The following is a 27,315-nucleotide window of genomic DNA, read 5'->3' as shown; positions in this document are numbered from 1 at the left end:
CCAAGATTTAAAATGAGGACTATTTCTTGCCTGATTTTGTTCCTCTCCGCACCAGCCCTGTCTCTCTTGGCCGAGGGTTTGCCTGCTCCACAGGCCATGCGTATCAGAATGTGAAACGGTTTACCAGAGAACTTTATGCAAATGCTGAGAAGGTTTATTGAAAATAACAGAATTCTCTACTCCAGAAAAAGCAATTATATATTTTATTATGTACAAATACACAGACACATATGTATAACAACTACAAACAACATGTAGTAGCTTAGACTTATTGCTGCTTATTTTATGTCCAATATTATACATTCCTCAAAGTATTAGACATTGTATACCATTTTTACACATTAAACAAGATAAATTTCAGTTGGGCATTGTTTTAAGATACCTAGTTTATGTCTTAGAATAATCTAGAAATGCTTATTGCCCTAGTCTAACCATATTTACAGACTCGGATTAAGAATGGATAGCCTTACTTACAGTAAATGTGTAGAGAAAGTAAGCTGGAAACCCACATTTGATGAGTAGAATAGTATTCTTTTTGAAACCCATCTCTTTCTTGGCACGTGCGCGCGTGCACACACACACACACACACACACACACAGAGGAAGGAAAAAAAAACTTGCTGACTTTATAGCACTTTTTAAAAAAGTGTCAACTATTAACATTAAATTAACAGAGTGGAATGTTGTTCTCTGCTGACTGATGGAGTTGTGAACATTACTTTATTTGGGTCTTAATTTCTTTGTGCTTCTTACAGATTGTAAGCTCTCTCTCCTTTTTGGGAAGAATGTGTAGAGAAGAAATTCGGATCAGGCTGAGTTTGCTCGTCATGATACGGAGCAGTGTAGGCATAGCTTATAGTTTAGAAAATGTTCTGTGCTTTCCGACCAAGACCCAGAAGCTTCTGGTCAGAGTGCTAGTGAAGCTGCCAGGGCCAAAGTAACTGAGAGCTAGTTCAGCAGAGTGAGTGCCCTGTGAATGGGTCACATTAGCATGATCTAGATTTTGCAATATGATCGCTGATTAACTTAGACTCTCCTGTGGGAAGACAGTCTGCCTGTGTTCATTTTCTCATTACAGTTTCACCTTTATCCTTGCTTTTGCAACCACTTTCTGTGATAAGCAAAGTTCAAGTTTCAAAGGAAAGTATCAGGTTATTGTCAAGTAATATGGCTTTTGTGAATTCGCATCTACATACGCCATCCATCTGGAGATGCATACAAACAATGAAGTCCAAGAACAGGTTTTTACACGATATTACATTTCATTATAGGTATAACCTTGTTTATCTGTTTGGTTCTCCATGAAAGAGGCCCTTCATGGCAGCTTACTTTTCACACCAGACCACATTTCAAACAAGAGATTAGAGCGTAAGCCAGTTGGCCAATGACTTAGGTATAAAACGTCTTATCTGGCTTTGTGCAATCTCTTCATTCAAAACAGCTTACCTAAAAGGCTTTTTATCTTTTGTTGTAGTGTCATCACAAGCCACACCTAGATATTTAGAATTATTCTTTAGAGCTTATTCAGATGTTTTCTGCTAAGCTGCTTCATGGAAGGTGTTGAAAAGCAACATACTCTTTCTGGGCCATGAACTCCTAAGGTGATTGATGTGCGCTCTGTCACCACAAAAATATGACATTTCTGCAACCTTTGGGAAAGGCTCAGGCAGGAAATGGATGGGGCTCCTGCCAAGCAGTACTTGTGGGCATTTGGATGCGGCGTGTGTGTGGAGGGTACATCACAGTGATTCCAAACCCACATGTGGCCTCCATTCTCCCTGCGGTGCCGGATGCCTAACTTCCATCTCTCCATTGATTCTATAGCCAGGAGTTCTATGGTGAGGACCAGGTGACCTTCCCCCAACCTCGGGCTTCATTCTAACCCCATATCCTGGGAGCTTTATGCTTTCTTCACACGTGACAGTGATCCCACTTAGGTTTGGCTTTGCCGCTTCAACTGTGTAAGTTTCCAGAAATTGAATGTGAGACACTTTATATTCCAATGCAATATAGTAACCACCACCCGAATATAAATCTAGTCATTAAGGCTCTAAAAGGAGTGAGTATATTTAACAACAGATGCTGGGGAAAGATGCATCTAGAGTTCTTGATTAGTTTAGCGTAGCTGCTGATGTCTAGCGCTGTGCATAGTGTGCTCAGTGGGGATATTCTAAGAGGTAGTCTTCGTTTGTGAGTGCCCTCGCGTGACTCGGGGGTTAATTTATAAACAGGATCCTAAGGACTGCTCCTCCCGAGGGCACCATTGAGGTCGCCCATCTTCGCTTTCAGATCTCTGCAGCTCCAGGAGTGCATTCCGGGTTTTTATTGGCATTTTCAGTCAAGGAGACCATTTTCCTTTGGCTTTGCTATTTGTCGAGTTGACCAAGCTGCCGAAGTCTGCTGTGTCTCCCCCGCATCATTAATAACTATTAGAACTGGGCCCGGCACGGCTTTGGTTAGCACTACGGTGCCTCACAACCAGCGGCAAAGCCAAACCTAAGTGGAATCACTGTCACGTGTGAAGAAAGCATAATTAAAGGACTCAGGCGAGTCCTTCCATTAGCAAACTGTATGGTCAACGTTCTGTGCTTTGTTTTTCATTTTAAATCGGGTTCTGAGGAGGGATAGGCTTCTGCTATAATAACTAAATGACATTTTTTGATGATTTCTTGAGAGAAGCAGTTTGCCGATATTCTCTGAGTGAGTTGAGGCTGGCGGGTACTTCTCAAGCAGGAGAGATTACTTTATTGGGGCATGGTTGACATACAGAAAGCTGTACATATTAATGTGTACAACGTGATTAGGTGGAGGTGAGTGTACAGGCATGCTGGCGGTAACCTTTCTGATGTGGTCAGGTGACAGACACCAGCACTTGCTCTCTACTTAACTGAGTTGCTTATAGTCGAAGCCCACTGGGAACAGGGAGGCCTGTCCTAAGCTGGCACCTGGTACTTCTGGATGCCTACAGTGGGCACGCACATCTGTAACTGGCACTGGCAAAGCAAGCGTGGCTCCTGTTCTTATTCTTTCCTGCTCACCTTTATCCCCAGCCACATGCACGTCCAGCGTGAGGCCCGCGTCCGGTGCCTCTTGGAGCCCTGCGTTGGAAAGGAGTGGGCACAGGTCCTGGTCATTCACACAGTCAGCTCCACAGCCAGACACCTCTGCCTTCCCTCCATCCCCCACCCCAGCCGGACAGCTCACCACACCTGTTCTCCCCTTCCATCCCCTGTAGGGGTGTCACTCTGGCAGCTCCGTCCTGAGGGAGGGCAGGGTGAGCTCCCCTCAGCTACCTCCTCACTCCTGCTTTCCCTCCTGAAACAGAGCCACTGAACACCCTTGCAGGCCCAGGATCCCAGGCTCTGAACACACAGACCTCATGGAATGAGGGAAGGAAAACATACTGTTCATTCTCTTCCAGGAGCAAGAGTGCCACAAACGAGCTATCTCACATTATCTTGTCACAGGATGCATTTGTCATCACTCCCTCTTGGGACTGGTGGCTAGCAGTATTAAACTGACATCTGCTTTTCTTTGTAAAACAAACACATATTTTCCCAGACTAAGAGGTTATAGGATTCGTGATTAAAATATCTTGAAAACTAAAGCACAAGTGCACACACATTTAGACTCCCATCTTCCCACCACAGGGAAGTAGTCGCCATTACGACTTGCGTGCCTTTCCTCCCAATGCATTTCCGTTGCATTCTTTGTGTTTTAAATACGTTTGCTATCAGGCTTTGGACCCTATGTTTTCACCGATGTCTTTGTAAGCATTTTTGGAATCATATCCCATCTTGGTTTCCCATTTTCATTCAGGGTTTTTAGGAGAACAAGATGGATCATTCAGAATCATCCTTTGTTCTCTATCACCTCAGAAAGAGTTCAAAAGGATGTGGGTAGGAGGAGGGTGGTAAATTCGCTTGATTAAAAACGAACAAACAAAAACGTCCAGAGAGAGGGGCCAGGCAGTCCCAGGGGGTCTTCAGAGAGGAGAAAAGTGCGTGGGCAAGCAGAGAGGTTTGGTTGGAGACTCGAGCTTTTCGGTTCTCGGGGGGAAAGTCAGTCCTCGGTCAGCCTCAGTCCCTGAGCCTGTCTGGATGACCCTTTCCTCCGTCCGTCCGTCCTGGGCTTTCTCATCATTGGACTTCAGGCGAGTGTGGCTCAGGAGAGCCAGGTCTTAATTGTGGGGTAGGTGTGTAGGCACATGCACTTCATTCCGTAGATAAAAAACATTTGGAGGACAGAATGACCAAAAAATGAGCCATCCTACTCAAAGTTTCCAGCCCTATTTCTATTCCTGAATCTTATCAATTTTTTAAAAAGCATTTTAAAAAAGGGTAGGGAAGTAGTTACAAATTAACTCTTTCTCTTGATGAATTAGAGATTAATCTTTTGGAGGTACAATCATTTCTTGCAAGGAGGTAGAAAACTAATCCAAGTTCTCTAAGAGGAAGTTTTAACAGTTCAGAAATGACTGATCTTAGAAGGAAGGCAGTGACAGTGAGGGCCGGGGGGCGGGGGGGGGGGGCTTGGGGCGTAGAGTTATCATTTATAATTAATATGCCATGGATGCTATGGTGCCAGACTCATTGCCAATATTTTTTTTTAAAAACTAGAACACAAAAATTAATTATTGGTTCTACTGGTATTTGCTATAATACAGTAATTGGAAAATGTATTTATAAATAGAATTGTATGTTTTTGTTGAATAATGTATTATGGACACATTCAGTAATCTCCTGGGATCTCCCCAACCCTTCATTCTCCATTTCCTGTTTCTCAGTGATACCATGTTTCTTGTGCTAAGTGTCTTTATTCTGTAGCAGTTACTTGAGAAAATGCCTTCCCCTGACTAAGATGGGAACAATTTGCCTACCCAGATATGAAACCTTTCTTTAGCAGGTGCATTTCTAATTTAGATGATTACATGTTGGTTTATTTCATTTCATTTTGGTCTTCAGTGTGTGTGGTATGTGTTTTTTAACGTGCCTGCCTAGTTTCCGTCAAACCTTGGGTAGACAGATTTTTTTTTTTGTCTTCTCAAATACACAATGTCCCCTAACCGAACAATGAAACTATTTAAAAATGCAGGGAAATGTCTCCCTGCCCAGATTTCCTGATTGCAGACTCAGAAGCACATCTTGTGGGTCCTGTACCCTTGCCCCCTCTCCCTGGGACCGAGACACTCTTTAAGAAATGTTGGGGATTTTTGGTGGTGCGCCTCAGACACACAAGTTGAGTTAAAACAGAAAACCAAGTTGATGGAGATAGCTTTGTCTGATGACACTTTTTATCACCAGGTGCTAGTCTCCAATTTGCTCAAAATTGACATGACCTATTGCTTTCTTTTAAATTATTTTAAAATATTGAGTCTTTCAGATGCAAAAAAAAGGGGGGGGGGTGATTTTTTTCTCCTAACTAAAATGAGAAATAATTTTTGTCATCTGAAGAACATAGCACCACATTTTTGGTGTACTGTGTGTGAGGCAGATTAGCTAACAGCACAAATGGTTTTGCTCTTTCTGTGTAATTATGTGAGTTCAGAAACTTTGGTGCCTACTTGAATAAACAGTCATAGCGGATGAAAGCTGAACAGAAAACACTCTGAGCACAATGAGCAGAGGCAGAAAACACTCTGTTATATGTCAGCCCTCAGTTTTGTTATTAACTGAGAATGAAAATATTATGTGTCCACAAAGCCCCAGGAATGGCTCACTTGTCAGCTATGGACAGATTTTATTTTCAAGATCCCTGCGTTGCATTGTTGTCTTCATATGTATCTTGATCTTTCAATAGGATTTAGGGTCTATCTATCTATATATATAAAAATCCAGTGACTAGAACGCCATAATGACCAGAACGACGGGTCGCTAGGATGCCCACTGCAGCCAGCAAACCAGCTTGATTGGGGGTGGGGCTGGTGGCCAACCTCCTGTGGCCCCTCCTCCCGGCTGGCCCCGCCCTGATCAGCCTCTCCCACCCTGATCGAGGGCGGGGTGGCCAGCCAACCCCCCGTGGCCCCTCCCTCCAGCCGGCCCTGCCCCTGATTGCCTCCCTACCCCAATAGGGGACGGGGCCAGCCAGCCAACCTGCAGCCCCTCCCCCTGGCCTGCCCTGCTCCTGATGGGCCCCCACCACCCCGATCAGCGCACGGTCCCTCCCCCCCCCGCCATCTCCAACCCCCATTGGCCCCCCCCACACCAATCGGGGGTGGGGCTGACTGGCCAACCTCCCACGGCCCCTCCCCCGGCCTCTGACCCCCGATCGGTCCTCCCCACCCCATTCGGGGGCGGGGCCCATCTGCCAATCACCCATGGCCCCTCCCCCCAGCCAGCCCGGCCCTGATCGCCCCGATTGGTGCGGGCCAGCCAGCCAACCTCCTGCCATCTCCTCCTCCCGACAGGCCCAACTCTGATCTCCAATTGGGGCTGGGCCGGCCGAACCCCACACATGCACAAATTCGTGCACCGGGCCTCTAGTTTTAAAAATAATAAGCAAAAGTAGCCTGTGGGAGATTCCCCATTCATTTCTTTCTTAGTATCAATGATTTGTTTTTATTAAAGTGAAATATCCTAATTCTAGTCTTGATATGCAGTATGATTTCCTGTGAGTGAGTTACTCAGAATCCTCTTTCTTTTTTTTTTAATTTGTATTGTTGAAAGTGTTACATAGGTCCTCCTTTTCCCCCCAAATATGGAAATTTTATGCAGCAGGGTGCCATCTCTCTATACCATGGAACTTCTGCTTAGAACTGTTTTCCTGAGAAGGCCAGGGATTCCATAACTTTAATAAACAGGAATCCAGGAACACAATGAGCAGGAACTCTCTGAGTCACTGCAGGGAACGTCCGATGCATGTAGGTTGGATGCCTGGTGAATTGGGTGAAGAGGGGGAGTTGGTGTGTTAGTCTGGAGCTCAAGGTACTTACTTATAAGGGCCAAACCCAGGCAAGGGACAAATGACCTCACCTCTTTAAACACAAGGCTGGGCCTGTGAGAAATAGATGGCCACGCCCCTAAAAGGCAGGCCCCTGATTTGAAGGGAGTGAAGCAGGGAACTTTTCCTTAGTAACTGACGCTTCTCTGACTTGGCACTGGGACTTGTCCGAACTCCTGCCATAGATTTATGTAATTCACACAACTTAGGGGCACCTTTTTCTACACACAGACACATTCCCATATGAGTTCTCTTAGAGTCTGGAAAGTCTCTGCGGAGCAAGAATGGGGGAAGATGCCAGACTAAAGGAATGTTATCTTGAAAGACTAAGGTACAACAAGAGTATCCAAGATTTGGCGTCACAAGATTATATAAGTTGTATATTTTGTGTTGGGTTTGTTTTATGTTGAGATGTATCATTTCTAAATACTTCAACTTAAAGAAAAACAGCTTGTCTCAATGTATTCATTATACGTTTTAGATCTTCTGCTGGACAGATTCAATTCCTAATACATTTAGTCCTATTCTCCAAAGCCAGTACATGAAAAGGTATTTCACATCACAAATTTGACTCCTGTGTTCTCTAGTAAAAGAGCCAGATCTAGAAAAAGAGAAGCAAAAAATAGCCATGTTAAAGGGGGCATGATCCGGAAATTTGGATTTAATGTTGAAATCTATTCAGAAACAGGGGAATAAAAAAATCTGATTCACACATGGTTGTGTCTCACTGGGCCAGCTGGCCTGGACGGGGATAAGGAAGAGCGGCCTGCTTGCCATGATAATCCTTGTGTTGGGTCCTCTGCCGTTGTTTCCTTGAGAATACTCTGTGAAGGCGGGACTGTCCTAATCATGACATCTCACCTGTCTGTCTACCACGAGCCTGAAAACTCTCTGCACGTATATTGCAGGATAAAAAGCATGCCCCTGGGTGACACTGAGGTATCTGTCCATCGGGGCCAGGCTTGTCGCCTCCAGAAAAACCTCTCATTCTCATGTGAAACTTTACAGCTTGACCCACCTCCTGTATCGGACCATCAGGCTGCAGGCTCAGAACTCTGGGTTGGTTCAGACCCAAGAGCAGCTCCATTTCTTAGGCGTGGATCCATAGTCATCACGCTCACCAAGTGCTATCTGGGACCAGAATGCTGAGGTTAATTTACAAGGATATATACAGTTAATATTGGGCTTAGGCCCCTTAACGTTCTTACTCTCCTCCTTATAGACATTTAACAGAATGGTTAAAAGCACAGGCTCTGAATGAAGGCAGATTGCCTGGGTTTGGATTCCAATTCTACCCCTTACGTGCGTGTGATCTTAAACGGTTTCTGAACTTCTCAGTTCTTCAGTTTTCGCACCTGTAAGGTATGGATGAAAAGAAGTCCTACCTCCTAGGGTCATCATGGACAGTAAGCCTCTGCTTGGCATGTGTTAAATAAACACTTGGTCAAAGTGAGCAGTTGTTATCGTTGCTCCTGTGACTCACATTGGGACAGAGCTCTCCAGGAAGCTGGTCAGAAGCTTGTTTGGGCAGGATGGTAGCAGAGCGAGGCACGTTCGATGGCTTAAATGCTTAATGGCATTGGGCAAAGGCGGGCAGATGCACATGGTTTGGGCAGTTGCTCTGAAACACTGAAGTGTGGTGGGTGCAGTCCTTGCTTGCACCTCTGCCTTAACTTTGCCAGTTTGAAGCCCTTGGCCAGTGCTTCTTTGGACTCTTGAACCTGTGGTTCCGCAGCTTTTGTCTTTCGGTTTCTAAAGCCAACCAGTCATTTTTTTTTTTTTTTTTTTACTGTTAAATTCTTTCTGTAACTGCGATAACATTTACTATCAAGCCTACCTGCCTTAGAACCAGTCTCTTTAGCTTTTACATAATTCAATGTATTAATTTTAGAAGTTAATTCTGCTAGCAGTCTTATGCTGCTTGTTCCAAGATCCTTGAGGGAAAGCTTTGGTGTAGCATTCTAAGAATGAAGACATATATGCATGAAAGGATGTATGCAAAAGAGAAAGACCAAAATGCTTTCTTTTGACACCTAATATTTTGAAGCACTTGCTATGTGCCAAGCACTAGGATAGTATCTTTACATTCTTTATCTCATTTAATTTCTCCATAGCCCTCTGAGGTAGCTTATATTCTTAAACCCATTCTACAGAGCAGTAAATTGAGGCTCAGGGAGTTAGATTTTGAAGTCAGATCTACCAATGGCGTTTCATAACTGTACTCCTCTAAGAAATAGCCAAGAGAAATTTAAAAGAACTCTCCCTTCCTTTGTGGAATTGAATTCTGATACATTTCCATGAGAAGGAGTTAGATTTATCTTCACATCTAATGCAGATCTCTAACTTTGAATGTGTCCTGGGTGTGCGAGCCACACGGCCTCCCTTCCTTGGCCCTAGCTGGTGTGCTCTAGCTGGTGGTGCTGCCTTGGCAGTCAATGCATCGTCTTCCGGAGCTAAAATTCTGTTCCTCCGCTCACAAATGGCAAGAGCGAGGAACATTCATGACCCAGGCTGAACACTGAGCAACTTCAAGGCCAGCATCTTCTGGTATCTCCCCAGCCCAACTGTCTTCAGCAACAGAATTGATTCCCTGTGGCCAATTTCATCTTTGCAAAATGAGGCCAACTAAGAAAACATCAGTGGATGCAAATGAGGAAAGAAAAGACATCTGTCAAGTTAATTAAGAGGAAACATTCCTTTGACCTCTTGTTGTTGTTTTTTTGTTTCTTTTTTTCCTGTGTGTCCTGCCAAGGTGGGGTGGTCTCCTCTTCTCAGAGGACTGCATCCTTTTCTTGTTGTAAACAAATAGTGTGTATGTGGGAAGGGGTGGGGGGGGTGGAAGAGGGGCTGAGTGCTTCAGTGTGGGATGAATGCACAACTAATTTTAATATCCATTTGGCAGTTTTCCTGTTGTTTCTCTGGTTAGGAAACATTTTCTTCTACTTCTGCCCATTATCACAGCTTTGACATTCATGTCGTTAACAGAATGTCATTTTGCAAGATACCAAATTAGGCGCAGCTAGCAACAAAACATACTGAACAGGAAGATAATGGCTTTTTGCCCACGTCTTTTTCTCCCCGAAAAGAACAAAGTGGAGCTCTGATGTCGGCCTCCTGTGTGTGTGTGTGTGTGTGTGTGTGTGTGTGATGCTTTAGAGCTGGAAGGGTGTAAATAGTCGTGCTATTCACTCTGGGCTTGACATACATTTCTGGTGAGTGTCAGAAAAGGAGACCTGGTAGTTCTGGAAGTAAAGTCCCCTCCCTTTTGTGGGTGAGAGAGGAGCGGCCCCAGATTCCTCTGAACCTGAGAGAAGGAACAGAGTTTTGTTTTTTATGGGTAGTGCTTAGCTATGTAGCTAAATTCCTCTCCTAGACTAAAATATAGCCACAGAATCCAATGTTTGTAGCTATTGCAAGTTAAACTGAGGTTTGATTTCTGTATGGGGAAGCCTGTATGTAAAACATTATATCAGTTCAGCAGATATATATCTCTCTTACACACACACACACACACACACACACACAAATAAGATTTGGATAGAAGAAAACCTTCCAATCCAGCTTCACAAAGCTGTGGACCATCTCTTAAAAGCAATAAATGTAGGAGAGAGTAAGCACAGGGGAAAGGAGTTCATAGTAAAATTTTATTATGGTATTTCCAAAGAGGCAGGTCAGAACCTCAGATTAAGGTGTTGCATTTACTCTGATTTGGTACTGCCACCACTTTCCATGGTTTCTTAAAGGTATATTTCCTTACTAATGGCTAACAGAGAATAATCCAGTACTATTAAATTAAGTTGACTCAAAGTAATTTTTATAGTTGGACTTTGAACATGTTTTTTTTTTTTTTTTGCTACTTAAAAAATAAACATATCCAGTTGTGACTTTTACCCATGTTAAGCATGAAAATGGGAGTTTTAAAACAATGTTAAAACATACATTCCCCCAACACACACACACACACACGCGCGCGCGCACACACACGCACACACAAGCACGCACGCACACACAGTGGAAGTTTAGAAAAACATTAGTTTGTATTTTCTTTAGCTCCCCAACATGCCTATAGGTTTATCGTTGGTCCCTGACCACAAATGCCCTGAGAACACCCAAAGTCTTGCGTGTTTGACCCTGACCCCTTTACCCAGGTTTAAAATTGGGGCCCTGCCTCCTCTCCTCCCAGCAGTCCTCATTGCCACTTTGGTAGCCCAACCGTAGGCAGGCTCATCGGTGGGTAACAGCTCTTTACACTTCCGGGACAGCTTAGACACAGTTTTGAAGGACTCCACACAATGTTTGGGTCAGATCAGCCTTTGAAGCAGTTTCCCAAGGTATAGCACATGCCTTTCAACTAGTAGATCAGAATTAATTACGTTGGCTTCTCAGCACTCTTCACACCCTCCTCCCAAGTAGGAACAGTCTGTGCTATGCCTGTTTCAGGTGGGGTTTGACCTCTTTACTCTTGAGTAATCCTAAGTCCAGAAGTCATCTCCTCATTGACTCTCTCCCCTCTTAAGTGTCCTCATCCAAACAGCTAACCTGCCCTGATTTTTAGGGTTCCTCAGCAGGCACACAGGCTTGGTACCTCCTGTGACTTGGGTTACAAATAAATAGCACTAAAAAAAATTCACAGGTGTTCAGACCCCTTCTCACTCGAATTACTTTTTACTTCAAACATTTTTATCAGCTGAACTTAGCCTGCTACTATAAATCTCACATCATTTACAACTCCTACTTGACTTTGGCCATTGTATTATGTCCCTCTTTTAATTCCACTGATTACCCTACTATAATTTTATTCAGGGTGACGTGTTTATAGGTTTTCCCAGTAAGATGTTTCATACCATATACCCAGCACCACAAACCTGTCAGCTCTGTGTGTTTGCTTAGTCTAAGCTAATAGCATTAGACACTATTATAATACCATCTTGGGTCAGTTTAGTCTTGCAAATTAGCCTATGTTTGTCCTCCATGTTAAATTATAAACTTTCTAGAGGCAGGAAACATATTTAATTATTCATTGAAAAACATTTATAGACTCTATATTCAAATCATTTTTATTTTCTGTATTTTTCTGGCTATCCAGAGATTTGCTGTTATATAGAGTATAATCTTTGCCCTCAAGGTATTTATCCCCCCGTCTAGATTGTAATCTCCTTGTGGAATTTTTGGTTATGTTTGTTCACTGAATGGGTGACGACAGCATGATGTTCTGCCTGCCAGGATCACGGTGGTGCAACATGGTGAATGTCAGCTACCCATCAGTCACATGCTAACATGACATCAGAGCTCACTGTGCCAGCCACATGGAAATTGCTCCATTGGTATGTCTCGCTTTGAAATAGCAACAAAATGGAATAACTAAGAAGAAATCGGATTAAAAAATGTTTATTGTGTCAGGCGGATCACTGAAATGAAGGGCTTATTTAAGGGAAGGCCAGTGAAGTGAAAGGACAGTTTGCCATAGTATCTATCTATATATATAAAACCCTAATATGCAAATAGACCGAACTGCGGAACAACTGAACAACCGGTCGTTATGACATGCACTGACCACCAGGGGGCGCACGCGGAACATGGCGGGCGTCAGCAGCAGGTGGCAGAGTGCGGAACATGGCGGACGTTGGCCACGGTGGGATGGTAGAGCCGGTGAGCGGGAGTGCCAGACCAAGGCAGGGCACCGGTTGCTGTCATTGGGGCGAGCCTCTGGTGTTTACTGAAAATTCTTTGATCCCGCATGCTGCCGTCCTGCCCGGTGCTCGTACCTGCTGCCAGTGCTGGCCCCACTCGCACCCCCTAACCGGCGTCGGAGCTGCTGCTCGCACCCGCTGCCAGTACCGGCGCCGGTCCCAATCACTTGGCGCTGTCAGCAGGTGTGAGTGGCGGCTGCTGGTCTCGATCGCTTCTGAGGGCTTCTCCACCTCCCCCTGCTCCTGAGGGGCGATTGGGGCAGCAGCCGCCTCTCGCACCCGCTGACAGCTCCGGCTCCAATCACTCTGCGCTGTTAGCGGGTGCGAGCGGAGCTGGCTCCCTCAGTGCATGGGAGCGGGGCTGCTGGCAGACAGAGGACCATGGGCTGCGGCAGGAGGGGCCAGGCAGGGGCATGGAGGATGGGCCGAGACCCACCCCTGTGCCCACCGCAGCCTCGTGGCCCACAGTTTCTTTCAAGGTGCACGAGACTAGTATACTATAAAGTTCTAGTGCTTATTATTTATGAAAACATGTTTCCAAGATGAATGGGGTTTTATCTCTTTAGATGGCAACAGATTTGTGTATGTACCTCTCTTCCAGATTCTGCCTTATCTGAATCAGTCTTCTCTCTTGTTTTATACCTCAAACACTCTGAGAATGTCTTCTTCATCTTATTATCTCCCAATAATATTTTGTACAAAGGAGTAGATGTTCCAGAAAGTAAATTTGTTACCTTGAATACTTTCTTGCTATTGTCTGTATGTTCAGCCACCTCCCTCTTTGTCTGTGAATACAGCAAATTGAGCCAGACCTTACTATAGGCTTATCTTAATAGATTAGATATAATTCTAAGAAATGTTGTATATAGTGAAATATATATATGTGTGTGTGTGTGTGTGTGTGTATGTATATATATATATATATATATTTATATATATATTTTTTTTTATTTTATTTTTTTTCCTCTCAGAACTTTTGAAAGCCTGGAGACCTATCCCTTTCTCCAGGCATATAATTAGCCTAAAGTTTTTGCTCCTAGGTGAAAATAGTATGAGCAACCATTCATTTCCATTATAATCAATGCCTTCAAAAGGAATTTTTCTACTAATGGAAAAGTTAAGTTCAAGTATCCAGCCAATAATATCAATAGTAAGCATTCATAATTGCAAACCCCAGGACCTATGGACTAGGTCATTACATTGATGCATGTATGCAAAAGCCTGAAGCGCTCAGGCTTGGTAGTCAGGTATCAGCACTGCTGTTCCCCCAGTTTTGTGGGGAAGAGCATGGACTGGGCCAGCCGGTGTGGTTCAGTGGTTAAGCCTCGACCCATGCACTGGAAGGTTGCCAGTTCAAATCCTGCTCAGGGAACATGTTCGGGTTGCAGCCTCAGTCCCCAGTAAGGGCGTGCAGGAGGCAACCTATTGATGTTTCTCTCTTTCTCCCTCTCTCTCTAAAAGTTAATAAAAACGTATTTTTTAACAAAAGAGTTATAGACTGGTATAATACTTGCCTTGAATTTGGGGGCCTTTTTTGGGAGTATGAATTAATTTTAAAATAAAATACTTTATTTTAAAGTAGGATTACAAGAGATGTCTGTGATTAGGGCCGCACATCAACTTAACGTCCTCACTGATCTCCCTACGTCCTTCTTTGGTTTTTTCAATTTAGCAGCCAGAATGGTTCTCCTAAAAGTCAGATTATGTTCAGAACCTTCCAGAGGCTTCCCTTTTCACTGAGACTAAAAACCAGTGCTCATACTGTGGCCTGAAACTGCCAGAGATCTGTGCCCTGTCCTCTCCGCTGCCCACTTTGCTGCTTGTCCCTGGCCCACTTCACTCCTGCCACACTGGCCTGCTTGCTGTTCCTGAGCATTCCTGCCTTAGGGCCTTTGCTCCTGTGGATGCTCACTCCACCTCAGCCTTCTGGTCTTATTCACATATCACCTCCCCAGTGAGACCTTTCCCGACCACCTATTTAAAATTGTGATTTTTCACATCTGCACTCCTTGTCTTACTTTCTGCATTATTTTTCTCTATCACCATCTCCCGTACTCTAAATTAGACTAATTTATTGTGTTTGTTATCTGCTTCCTCCTGCAGAATGGGATCACCTTGAGGGCAGTGGGGATTCTGTTTGTTTAGAATAGTACCTAGCATATATGAGGGACTCAAAAAGTGATTTGTTGAATGTATTAATGAAAGCCAGAATGGAGCCTTGATTTCATGGGCCATAGGGAAGACACTGGCATTGCCTTAACTTCACATAAGTAGCAAAGTATGTCTCAGAGACAGAAACATTAATGCTTTGTTCTGTGCGGCCTCATAAAGAGAACTGAGCAAGATTTTGGGGGGAAAGTGTCCAAATAAGATTTTAAGGAAGATTTGCTTTATGTTGTATAATATATTTTTCCTTTCAAATGCATCCTCAGAGATATTTTTTTCAAGGCTTTTGCGATCACATTTATAAATGCATAAAGGCCTAGATATTTCATGTTGCAAAAAGGAAAAAGAAATGTGTAATATATGCTTATATACTTTTAGTACATTTAAAACCCTAAAATTTGTTTCAAATGAATAATCTAAAAAAGGAATGAATTAGACCAATTTTTATGTTGCCACGGTTAAATCTCAAAAATATAATGTCAAGTGGAAAAAAATATGTAGTTACAGAATCTCTATAATGTATAGAGTGTGAAAGTATAGTTTATACAAAAACCAAAAGCATGACTGCCATTGAAGTACAAAGTGAACATGTGTCAATGATTTTATTTCAATTATTAATGAGAGTAGCAGTAACATATTAAAACGGGTTCAGAGAAGATTTTGAAAACCAGACATATGTATATTTTTCAATTAGGAATGATGAAATGGATTTGCTAGTAGATGCAGAACTGATTCATACCTTGTAGTACATGATATTAAATATTTGGTTTTATCTTTCCATGGAGTGAAAATTGATTGATTATATCTGTACCATACAAAGTTAATTTACAATATCATGGACAAGAATCATTTGTATTACTACCAGTTTTCCACAACTTAACTTCTGTCCCTTCAGAGTTTTTAAATAGGCTAATCAATAGAAAGATAATGAAAGATACTCTTATGGACTCGCTACCCCGGGGGTTCACTATAGAGCGTAAGCCACTGAAAGGAAAGCCAATCATCTTATTTGCACAGTTCCGGGCCTTTGCCAGTAGTTCCCGATATGCGATTACTGCTAGTGAAAGTGTGAACACGCACACAGATGTTGTTCGTAGGTATCCATGTATCTACGCTGAAGGACCAGCAATGGATGGGAAAGCTATAAGCCACAGTTCCTTTAGTCGTTGCCTGGTTGGGGACTGGAAAGTTGGTTTGGATGTCAGAGGCACATTTCTCCCTATCATACATATATGAAAAGATGAAATAGTTGTTTATTCCAGGTGGCGGGATAATTACTAGATTATGTTTATATATTTTCTAAATTTTTAAAATTTCATTGACCAAAAAGTGTAAATATGTTTACAACTGTTTCTCTAATCTGGTCCGGCCCCGTCATTGTAAAGAGAAGGAAACAGAAGCCCCCTGGGCTTATAACCTGTACGCAGCAGCCCCGCATTGGCGGACAAATCCTGGCTCCTGGTCTTGCCCAGGTTTTCTCCACGTCAGCCTTCTTTGTTTAAGGAATAGTCATATGTTCGTATTCTATTAAGGTATTAGGGAATAGTTAGCAGATGTTCATATCCAGCAAAGCTTTGGTGTGTAATTGGTCTCTTGTGCAAATTTATCAAATTTTTCATCAGGATGAATTAATAAATTATAGCCTCGCCTCTGAGAATTCCTGGGGCTGTTCTTATGCAGTTCACGGTGTGATCACTGCCCCTCAGTCGCGGTCAGTCAGACTCCATAATGAGCGTTGACCTTTCAAGTCAGCCAGGAATGTTAGAAATCACTGCCTGTTGGGGCTTCCTCTCCTCGGCTTGTCTTGCCATGATCAGACATGATCGGTATTCATGTTTCAAAATGAATGTAATTTAAAATTAAGCTGGGGTTCAGCTACTCTGAACAGTTGCTAAAGGCCGCAGCCTGGTGGGCCTCACGGCTTTTACAGCCCTGGCTGGGGATAATTGGCAGGTTTTCCTGCCAGGAGAGATGTGACAAAGCCAGATGTGAAACGTTTACAGGCCCCAGCAAGCCCTTCCTATGGGACCCTAAGCATGAGAACAGCCTAGGCGGAAGTAGAGTGTGGGTGCTTTGGACCAAAAATGTGCTCACGGCATCCCCCCCCCCTCCCTTCCTCAGCCTAGCCGCCCGTATTCCTCTTTGTCCTTCACACTGAGTCAGTCCTGACTTAGAGGATGAAACGCGTGCTCCGACTCTGTCTTCCTAGCACAGGGAAGGCACTGTTGGCAGTAGTTAGGAGATCGTGAAACCGCTTTGGTGAATGGGAACAGTGAACTCAGGGGGCAGGAGTGGTGCCCTGTTCAGTCCTCTCTTCACCTGCCTGAGCCAGAAAACATGCAAATAGAACACTTCCTTCTGGTAGCCACACATCACGAACGTGCCATTTCCACCTGAGTGCCTGCCCTGCTGTGAGGTTCTCAATGAGTGTTCTGTCTCTGCTTGCCTTGCCTCCCAGCCCGCAGGGGCCAACCAGCCCTGCTCACTCAAAAGTACTGCCTTTGCCCTGGTAGGTGTGGCTCAGTTGGTTGGGCGACGTCCCGTGCACCAAAAGGTCGCTAGTTCGATTCCAGGTCAGGGCACATGTACAGGTTGCCAGCTTGATCCCCCATGGGGAGCATGCAGGAGGCAGCTGATCAGTGTTTGGCCCTCATCTCTCTCTCTCTCTCCTCTCTCTCTCTCTCTCTCTCTCTCTCTCTCTCTCTCTCTCTCTCGTAAAAAAAATCAATTAAAAAAAGTACTGCCATTGTCTTTCCACCTTCCATTCTTCTCAGATCCCTGGTCCACACTATTTGTTGTATTGTGTATGGTGTATATGTCTTACCTGTGGGTGGATCTTTCCAGGGAGGAACCAATAGAATGAGGTAAACAGAAATGCTTTCTGGCACTTTAAGGTAAAAGGAACATCAGCTCTTAACTTTTAAAAAATGTATCCTCACCTAAGCATTTGAGCTTGCACAGATTTATCTCCAGTTTTTAGCCTTGGGAACAAAGGTATATAATTCCCAAGTGAACCTGAAGGACATACGGACTCAAGTTTCTGCTCAAGTTCATTCCCAAAAGCCTTCTTTCTCCTCCACTCTTTAAGAAGAAATGGAAGCCCCTCACCCTGCCCGTATTCCGATCTGAAAGCCAAAGGCAGGGGTGTCCACTTCCCACAAAGCACCTCCCCCTCCTCCTCGGTTCTCCAGTTGAAGCAGCACACGGAGACACCTACTCTGCCTGTGGTCACAGGCTCCGTTTGTTCTCTCGGTTTGGAAGGTTGCACAGTGATGGCACAGTTCTTTACTTGCAAAATCTAATTTAGCCAGAGCAGACAGCCATCTAAACTTTGGACACAGGCAAAGTGGTCTTTGCATCAAGTTGGGCTGATGGTGCCAGTAAGCATTTCTTTTGTTTCGTTTGGGGGGTGGGGAAAGCGGCGGGGCGGGGTGGGGGGGTGGGGGGGTGACACTGCCTGAGAAAAAGCAAGGCTGAATCAACTTAGTCACGCTGGTGAAAGGGAAGGGACCTTGATTTTGCCCAAGTGGTGATGTTTCCACTATTTTATCATTTTATGGATCAAATGAGCATAGTGTAGTCACCAGCACCTGAAGGCTGCCTCACACTGCCATAGGCTCCTCCTTTCATCAGCAGGAAAGAGTGTGAGGCCTGGATGAATAAATAATGGCAGCAGAGCTCAGCTCAGCCTCTTGCACCTGTGTCATTATTAATGTGGGCAGTGTCATGTGCTGAGACAATCCAGGTAGTAAATACTCATAGGTCCTGTCTACCCAGAGCTTTCTTACTGTGGGATTAAGTGTAGATTTCAGTTCATTTATTGGGAGTCAGGTACCTAGAGCAATAAGATTAGGTGACTCTCAGAGACATCAGACAGGTAGTATTGAGATCGAATGGCCACCCTTCCCCTCCAACCTTGCAAAGTTATCTACAGAATATCTTCTAGTAGGGCCCTAGAATTTTAAAAGTGATTATATATCAAGATCGAGGTATTTTGAGGTTAAATACAGTATAAAATGCCCCATTACCTTTAAGAATGTTAGCAACAACTAAATTAATTGCTGAGGCCAAGACCCTACTTTATGAGCGTAGATATTTATTTTGTGTACTTATGGAAATGTATCTTGACCTGTATTTTATCAAGTCTTGATTTGCCACACTGAGGAGTATTTCATGTCTAACATGTTCCTGTTTGATTGTTGAGAGATTCAAGAAAGTTCCAAGTCTGTTATCTTGGAACTTTTTTAACTCTCTAGCATCATGCTCAAGATCCATATGAGGTTAGAGAAGACACTTCCAGCTCTGATTGTTATAGCATTTGTCAATAACATATGCCAATTATTTAAGGTTTAGTGTAACAGACTACCAGTACCTTAAATGTGGTAAACTGTTAAAATTCTGAAGCAGTTTGTTTTTAACTTCTTTTAACTTGCTCTTGTATTCATAGATGAAGAATCCTTATTTTTTTTCACTCTAAATTGCATTTATAGTCATCTGTTTGTAAAGATTACAAACCTTTATAGAGAGAAGGCAAACACAGGGTGAATATAATATAAAGTTTTTTCATATTTTATATTTTCATATTGACCAAGCAAGTATATTCCATTTTCTGGTTTTGTTTAGACATTTCTTTTTTAGATTTTTTAAAAAATCACATTTTAGAAATCAATACTTTTCTACCCTTTTATGATAGACTTTTAAATAACTGATTAAAATGTTAGATTTTTTGTTTGTGTTTTCTTTGTTATAAATTACATTTTTAGTTATTTATTTTGCTTGTTGTGGTAGTGTACTAGTCATTCTATATCTCTTAATGAAATTCCAATTCCAGTTTTCTTTAAGAAATATTTTCTAAATATTAGGTTTATGTCAGCATATTTCACTAATAGCTCTAGTTAAGATATTTATCAGATGACTATTTCTCTTTATTTACATTTTAATTTGATTTAAATATATAAACAATAATTGAATGTCAAAAGAAAATCTTCATAAATGATGTAGAACAAATAGTAAATATAAAAAATAATACCAATAGCCATTTTTTGGGTAACTAACCCTTGTTTCAATTAATTTGCTCAAATTAATAAATAACTTTGCTGAGATTTGCAGGTTAAATCTGTCATTTTTAATTTATTTTATTAACACCAGCAAGTTGGTATACTTAAAATATCTGTATTAAAATGAAAGGAGACATTAATTTGAATTAACACTAAGTATAGTATACAGTTTATTTGTAAAACAATCACACCATCTGATTTAATAATTATGAATATAATAGGTTGAATGCAGTTCTTGATAGATGAGTTGGTAATAACACAATCCACCTTCATAATTAAGTATCAAGGGTCTATTCTTATTCAACAGCTTCTTTAAGGCTGACTAAACATGATCTTAATTATACTCACAGATTATGTTACAGGATGTTGATTGCTCCAGTAAGGAAAATAAAATGATGCAGCCTCAACTTAAGAAATGATAAATATGGGCATGTTAACAAATGATGATAAGCAGCAAACATCTAGGAGAAAGAATTGGTTTGCAAGCCAATATTGCTGAAATTGCATTTGGTTTAGAAATGTATTATTTGCATATTTAAAAATGTTCCTTTCAAATATCTTCTACAAACTCTAAAATATATCTAACTTAGAAGTCAGGTGAAAATTCCTGTTTCATGAACCTGCTCTAGCAGGTCTATTCCTAATTAGAAAGACATTATAGTAAACCTTTAATGGTGGTTGAAGGCAGCCCACAGGTGGGAGAAGGAACCAGAGTGCCCTGAAACTTATTATGGGTGAATTCATTTATTATCTTTCTAATGTCGGTGCTGATAGTAGAGAATGAAGTGCCAACCTGCACCAAAGGAAAGCAAATGGAAATAATACCCACTTCACCATCAACCAGCCTTGCATTTGTCTTATTCTTTGAGGCCTGTGAAAGTCACATTGGAATAAGATTGGCTATTTTATAATTTTCTACTAGCAGAAACAGGAAAACATAGTTGCCCTATGTCCATATATAGCAACTTATTTCTATTCATGGAGTACCAGGATAAAAACGGTAGGGAGTGTGCCTGTGAAAATAGACCTTCCCTGTTATTTTCATGCAAACAGGAGTCTGTTTTTATGATTCCAAAATATTTACCTTAATTAGGAATTTGAATGCTGTATACAAGATGAAAAATGAATGAGTAGTGAAATACATTTATCTTAGGCATCGGCTGTTCTATTGACAAAAGGCACAAATGTGAAATTTGTCTAAATAATTAGATTTTTAATTAGTGCATCATTGTAAGATTAATGTCATTGCGCTTCATTGCATGTAATTTTGTATTAGAAATTTCATGTCAACAAAGATGCTACCTGTGGTTTGCTGATTTGAATCCCTAATTTATCACTTGTATGTGTGGCATGTCACATATTTGCAGTCAAGACCTGAAAGAAGGCTTTTGATTATAGCTTCCCTGGTGGTGAGGAATATTGATGATGTTATACTACATGAATACTTTATGTTTTCTAATATTCAAGGGGCAGCTACCCCTCAAATATTAGTGAGTGCATATTGACTTGCAAAAATGTTGTTGATAGTATGAGCTGATAGGTAGTTTAACCTCTAGTCTGTGCCTATATTAAATATGCCTGAATTATTATTATTACAATTATTTTATCATTTTTCATCTAATGCTATATTATCTTTTTAAAACTTTGTTTTTCCTTTCCTTTTGACAGTTGCCGAACAAGCAACCGAAAAAGCTTAATAGGAAATGGGCAGTCAACAGCATTGCCCCGACCACACTCACCTCTCTCGGCTCATGCAGGTAATTCGTTCTCCTTCCTGGAGTTTTGTTTTACTTCTTTTTGCTAGTTTTATTTATTTATTTATCTATTTATCTATTTATCTATCTATCTATCTATTTATTTATTTATTGTGTGTGTGTGTGTGTGTGTGTGTGTGTGTGTTTCAAAATAATCTAGGTATTTTGAAACTCAGGTGTGTCTTCATGTCTTGTTAGCCTTGTTTTCTTGGTGGTTTTTCACTAAGTTGTTCTTTCTGATGTTAGCCCAAACCTTGTTCTCTTTCACAGTGTTTGAACTCTAAAATTGAGAATTTCTTTTTATGTGGGGTCCTCTTTCAATTATTTATTTCTCAGTTTCTAAATGTGTGGATGATGCAAGACATGTTTGCACATTAGGATTATCTTTGAGAAGCGCAGACATGTTGGTTCACATGAAGAGGATTTGTGTTAAGAACTTTAGGGGAAGGAAAATATCTTTTATCTGTCCTTCTAAGTTCTCCACTGGGAACCCCGTAACCAGAAACTGACTGACAAGGGGAAAGCATACCAACTTACGTAATGTAAGCTTTACGTAACACGGGAGCCTTCACAAGGAAGTGAAGACCCAAAGAAACAGTTAAACTGAGTGTTTTTATACGAGGTTTAATGAAGAGTGGAAAGTTGTACAAAAATGTGATCGGGCAGAGGGGATGAGCTAATTGTGATAAACTGAAATTAGCGAGGCCTATGCTTCACATTCCTCTATGTCCCTTATCTTTAGAGATGATAAGGTTTCTTTACTCCAGGCATAGGACCTTACCTTCCACTGGAGGGTTTTATGACCTGCTTTAGGGCAGGTCTTCTTGCACACACCCTTCCTCACATTCCTTCAGCTTGAAATAGTCAGTATGCCAAGATGACGTATTTTGGGGTTGCACGTCCTATACTCTGTCAGAACTAGCCAGCATTTTTTCCTGCTAAAGTTGAACTAATATATATACACGGACACACACACACACACACACACACACACACACACACACACACGTGCTATTACAAACAATGCTGCTTCGAGCAGTCTAGAACGTGCCTCCTCTTGTATGTGTGCATTGTGTTCTCTAAAGTCATACCTGTTGGTGGCATATATAATTATCTCTTTCATCCAGAACCATTGTAGAGACAATAAAGATTAAGAGATGAGGCCCTTGGGCTCAGGTACTAATTATAAGGAAGATAGAGCCATATTACAAAAACTGTAATGAAAACTGCTGTATGTTTAAAGTTCTATCCAAGATGGTGCAAAGAAGAGAAGGGTTAATTCCAATCAGGAAAGTCCGGGAGAGTTTGAAGGAACTACTTGCTTACGCTGTTGGAAGATGAGTAAGACTTTGACAGGTAGAAATGGGGTGAGAGAACGGGAATTCCCAGTGTGTGGCTAGAGCTTGGGAGGTGTATGCTTGATTGTAAGAGAAGATAAAGGTGGAAAGAGAAATGAAAGGCAGAGAGTAGAAGGAATTTTGACGTTGAGTGCCTTTCAAGGATTTTGAGCAAGATCCGCGTTTTAGGAAGATGTCTTCAGGGTTGTGAAGAATGATGGGTTGACAGTATGAGCACTTCCTCTATTGTACTATTGTGAAAACTCTGACTTCACACTGAAGGGCTTTCAGATGACGATTTCATATTTGAAAGCAGGGCTGTGACTCTTCCTCAGAAGTCCTTTTGCTTGGGTGGGGCGGCACTCAATTGGAGAGTGGGTGTTACCCGTGACACATTTGGGGAGAAGGGAGAGACAGAGGTAGCTGCCTCTGTGGAGTAGAATTTTGTCTTATTCATAGTAATAAAAGACGGTAAAGTAGAAAAGGTAAAATTGTGATACTGTATGTAGCAAGACCGCTAAAGTTCAGAAATGTCACTCCCGGGTAAAACTAGAGAGAAATGTGGGGAGACATGTTCTAGGCTGCTCATAGCAGCGTTCTATGTAAGCTGAACATTTGAAGCAACCTAAACATTTATCAGTTGGAAAATGGAGAAATGAATTGTGGCATAGTCATCCACAAAACACTGTGTACATAGCAGAAGATGAACTAGCCCTGCACATGTCCACATGGGTGAAACTCGAAGGTAGTATTGGGCAACAAAAGCAAGGAACAAAAGGATATTATTTAAACCATTCATATAAGGCTAACACGAAGCTACAAAGAATATTTTGTTTAGGGATACACACATTCACATAAATATGTATGTATATGTGCATATATGTTTATAGTAAGAGTATAGAGGAACACTGTAATTTTAAAGACCAATTTCATGACAGCAGTTACCCCTGAGAGGTGTGAGGGGGATATAATCGGGGAGAATGATAGCAGTTGGTAATATTGTATTTCCAAAGCTGTGTGATGAATACACAGCTGTAATGTTACCATTTATATTTCGGAGATTTATGTTACATCATTGTTATAAAATCAAAAGCTGACAGAGGGGCAAGCAAGGCCACATACCTAGTAGAGGCTGAAATTCTTTCTTTCATCTTTATATTCCTCCATACAGGGCCTGATGGTATATACTAGGTGCTGAGTAATTGATGAAGTCTATTTGTTAACATATAATTCGATTAAAAAAATTAACCCTACTCCTCTTTATAGTGTTCTGTAGTAATTGTACCACACTTTATGTGCCTTTTGATTACTCTTTATTACTGTGATTGTCTTCAGTTCTCATATTGAGATTAGAGAAAATGTGGTTAAGACTGTAATGATCCTTTTAATTCTTTCCTCTATGTAGACTTGGGTTGAATTCCTTCCCCTTCAAACATCATTTTAGGATTTAATCAGAGGAGTGGGCAGAGAGGAGCCTTTCTTTCAGGTTCTGAGAGTACTTTTCCTTACGTTACGAAGCCAACAGGTTGTTTATTCACCCAGAAGCTGTAGAAGTCTGTCAGACTTTTTGTGAGAAATGGCATTCATCACAGTCTGGTAGATTCCTATTTCTGTATAAAAAGAAGAAAATGTATAATTAAGGAAAGAACCAGTTCTCATGCCTTGATATGTGAAATGCCTCCCCACTCACCACGCCTCTTAGCTCTGACTTCCCATTGCCACCTTCTCTGTTGTGGATGTGATCCACAGAATGCCAGGTGAGGGTTCCTAGAAGTCTCCAGGAAAACAAGAGGGAGAAAAACTGCCTTCTCTCCGTGCTTCCGCACCCAAAATGCAGAGTTATGCTTTCTGTTTTTCTTAGTTAGGGATGATCTGAGTCAGGCCACTCATCACTGACACATGACTTCACACCCATCACGTGACTCAGTGGAGATGAGAACGTCATTTGTGGCCTGAGGAGAAGGAATACTGGCACAGTGTTCTGCAGCTTATCTCCACGCACAAAGCAGTGCTTGTTGAAAGCCAGGGATTCCTCAAAGAACAGTGAACAGGATAGTCCCATTTAAAAAAAAAAAAAAAAAAAAAAAAAGGAAGGTTGAATATCCTGGGCTCCTATTTCCAGGAAGGTTCTAAGCATGAAATTTAATCCAGAAGCCCCAAAGTCAAGACTAGTGTGTCTCTCCTACAATGAAAATTTCTGCATAATAAACAAAATCAAAAGAAAAATGGTGAAAATGTCTCATGCTTATAACTGACAAACATAGGATTGCCTTAATATAGAAAGAGCTTGTGTAAATTAGTGTGAAAATTGATGAGTGCACCAAGAGAAAAAAAATGGGCAACAAATGTAAATGGCATGTCACAGGAAAAAAAAAAATTAAAATGAACAACAAAAATGTGTGAAATGTTGACTCATTGTAATCCCAAGAGAAATGTGAACCAGGATAATGAGATACTATGGTTCATCTAGCATATTGTCCAAAAAGTTTAAAAATTGGTAGAATCCAACAAGAGCAAAGTTGTGGTGAAGCAGTTCTTCTCATATACTATCGTATTCATCATTGAGGTACTACTGTGGAGGGATTTTGCGGACATAATTAAAGTCCCAAGTCAGATAATCTTTTATACAGAGATTGTTTGAGTGGGCCTGACCCAACCATACGAGCCCTTTAAAAGAGAGCGTTTTCTCTGGTGAGGGCAGAGCAGTTAGAGGTAGATGTGAGCCTGAGATTGATTGGACGTGGCAGTTGCGGACTTGGAGTTAGGAGAGGGCAGCGTCCAGGAGCTGGAAGCAGCCTCAGGCTGACAGCCAGGATGAAATGGAGACCTTAGTCCTATCACCTCAGTGACCTGAATCTCCACAGCCTGTCTGAACTGGGAAGTAGATTCTCCCCCAGTCTCCAGATAAGAGCCCAGCCCTGCTGACACTGATTGTGGCCACATGACACCCTGAGAAGGAAAACTAGGTGAGGGTTCCTAGGGAGCTGGGAGCTGGTGCTTTTCTGTCTTTCTTTGATTTTGGCTTTGAGAGCCCCCTGAGCTCACACAAGTCAAGCCTACCTAAGATTCATAAATAGATGATCACTTTTTAAGCCATTAAATGTTTGGTAATGTATTCCTTAGCAATAGAAAACTAATGTAGGTATTATTTTGTGTGTTTATTGGTTTTATTTTTAGAGCCGTATTTTATTGTAAAATCACTATATGCTAATTTCCTTACCTTCCTGTTCTCCAAAGATAAGCATTACTAAGTTGCTCCTTTCTCCTTCCAAATATTCTTATGAATATGTGTAAATATATTTTCTTGAATAACCAAGGTACAGGTATCTACAGGAGACCGTTTTAAAATTCTGCCTACTCCAATATTATTCCCATAGAGTATTGGATTCTAACGGTAAAAGTATGAGCTCTAAAATTAATTATGCTTATAGAGGGTGACCCACAGGCTAGATGTAGATAAATAACTGAGACCTACTGATTCTAGGCTTTTAAAGTCCTAAGAGCAAATATTGCCCTATTGGCCAAAATACCTAACCTTTTGTGTCTTCAAAAACTGTTTTACTGTGAATTCGCAGGTGATTACGTAGATTCGTTTATAAGAGGATTTTTGGAAGAAAAGATGGAAAGAAGTATCAATTTCCTATTGGACACCTCTGGAAATTATTCAAGACAGGAAATACCTTTAAAAAGTTCACATAACCTATTAGGTTAGTATCTAGTATATGTATATCATTAGTCACCACTGTATTTGCTGCTTCTCGGTTCACCAAGCCCCTCTTCGATGATGGAACTGACCTAAGATTGACATTCCTACCACTAGTGCAGCACAAGGGTTTCCTTTTCTCTAATCCTCACCAATACTTATTATTCCTTATGTCCTTGATAATAGCCATTGTAACAGGTGTGAGGTAAATTCTTAGTATGTTTAATGTGCTTGTTTATTAATCTTTTGTAGTTTCACTGATATTCTTTTGTAATATGCTGTTTGACTTTAAAATTAATTTAATTTTTAAATTACTTTCATTTTTCAATTACAGTTGACATACACTGTTATATTAGTTTTAGGTGTACACCCCAGTGGTTAGACGTTGCATAACTTACTAAGCGATCATCCCAATAAATGTGCTATAAATCTGACATCACACATAGTTACTAGAATATTATTGACTGTATTCCCTATACTGTACTTTACATCCCCACGACTGTTCTGTAACTACCAATATGTACTTCTTAATCCCTTCACCTTTTCACCCATCCCCCCAACCCCATTCCCATCTCACAAAATATTCTCTCCATCTGAGTCTGTTTCTGCGCTGCTTATTTGCTTGTTTTATTTTTTAGATTCAATTGTTGATAGATATGTATTTATTGC

The 27,315-nt window shown here is 41.5% G+C and overlaps 1 protein-coding gene across 7 annotated transcripts in view; it reads left to right on the top strand.

The window, feature by feature from the left end:
* The window catches only part of MAST4 (microtubule associated serine/threonine kinase family member 4), a 516,137-nt gene that overhangs the window by 391,719 nt on the left and 97,103 nt on the right, over positions 1–27,315 (top strand). For all 7 annotated transcript variants that reach the window (XM_054715206.1, XM_054715204.1, XM_054715205.1 and 4 more), the window contains one exon: positions 21,521–21,609. In XM_054715206.1, coding sequence (XP_054571181.1) covers positions 21,521–21,609 — 89 coding nt within the window. The remainder of the gene's footprint in view (positions 1–21,520; positions 21,610–27,315) is intronic.

This window comes from Eptesicus fuscus, chromosome 4 (genome assembly GCF_027574615.1).
Source record: "Eptesicus fuscus isolate TK198812 chromosome 4, DD_ASM_mEF_20220401, whole genome shotgun sequence".
Taxonomy (NCBI): Eukaryota; Metazoa; Chordata; class Mammalia; order Chiroptera; family Vespertilionidae; genus Eptesicus; species Eptesicus fuscus.
Note: the sequence above shows the minus strand (reverse complement) of the source record. Positions and strands in the feature narration are given on the sequence as shown.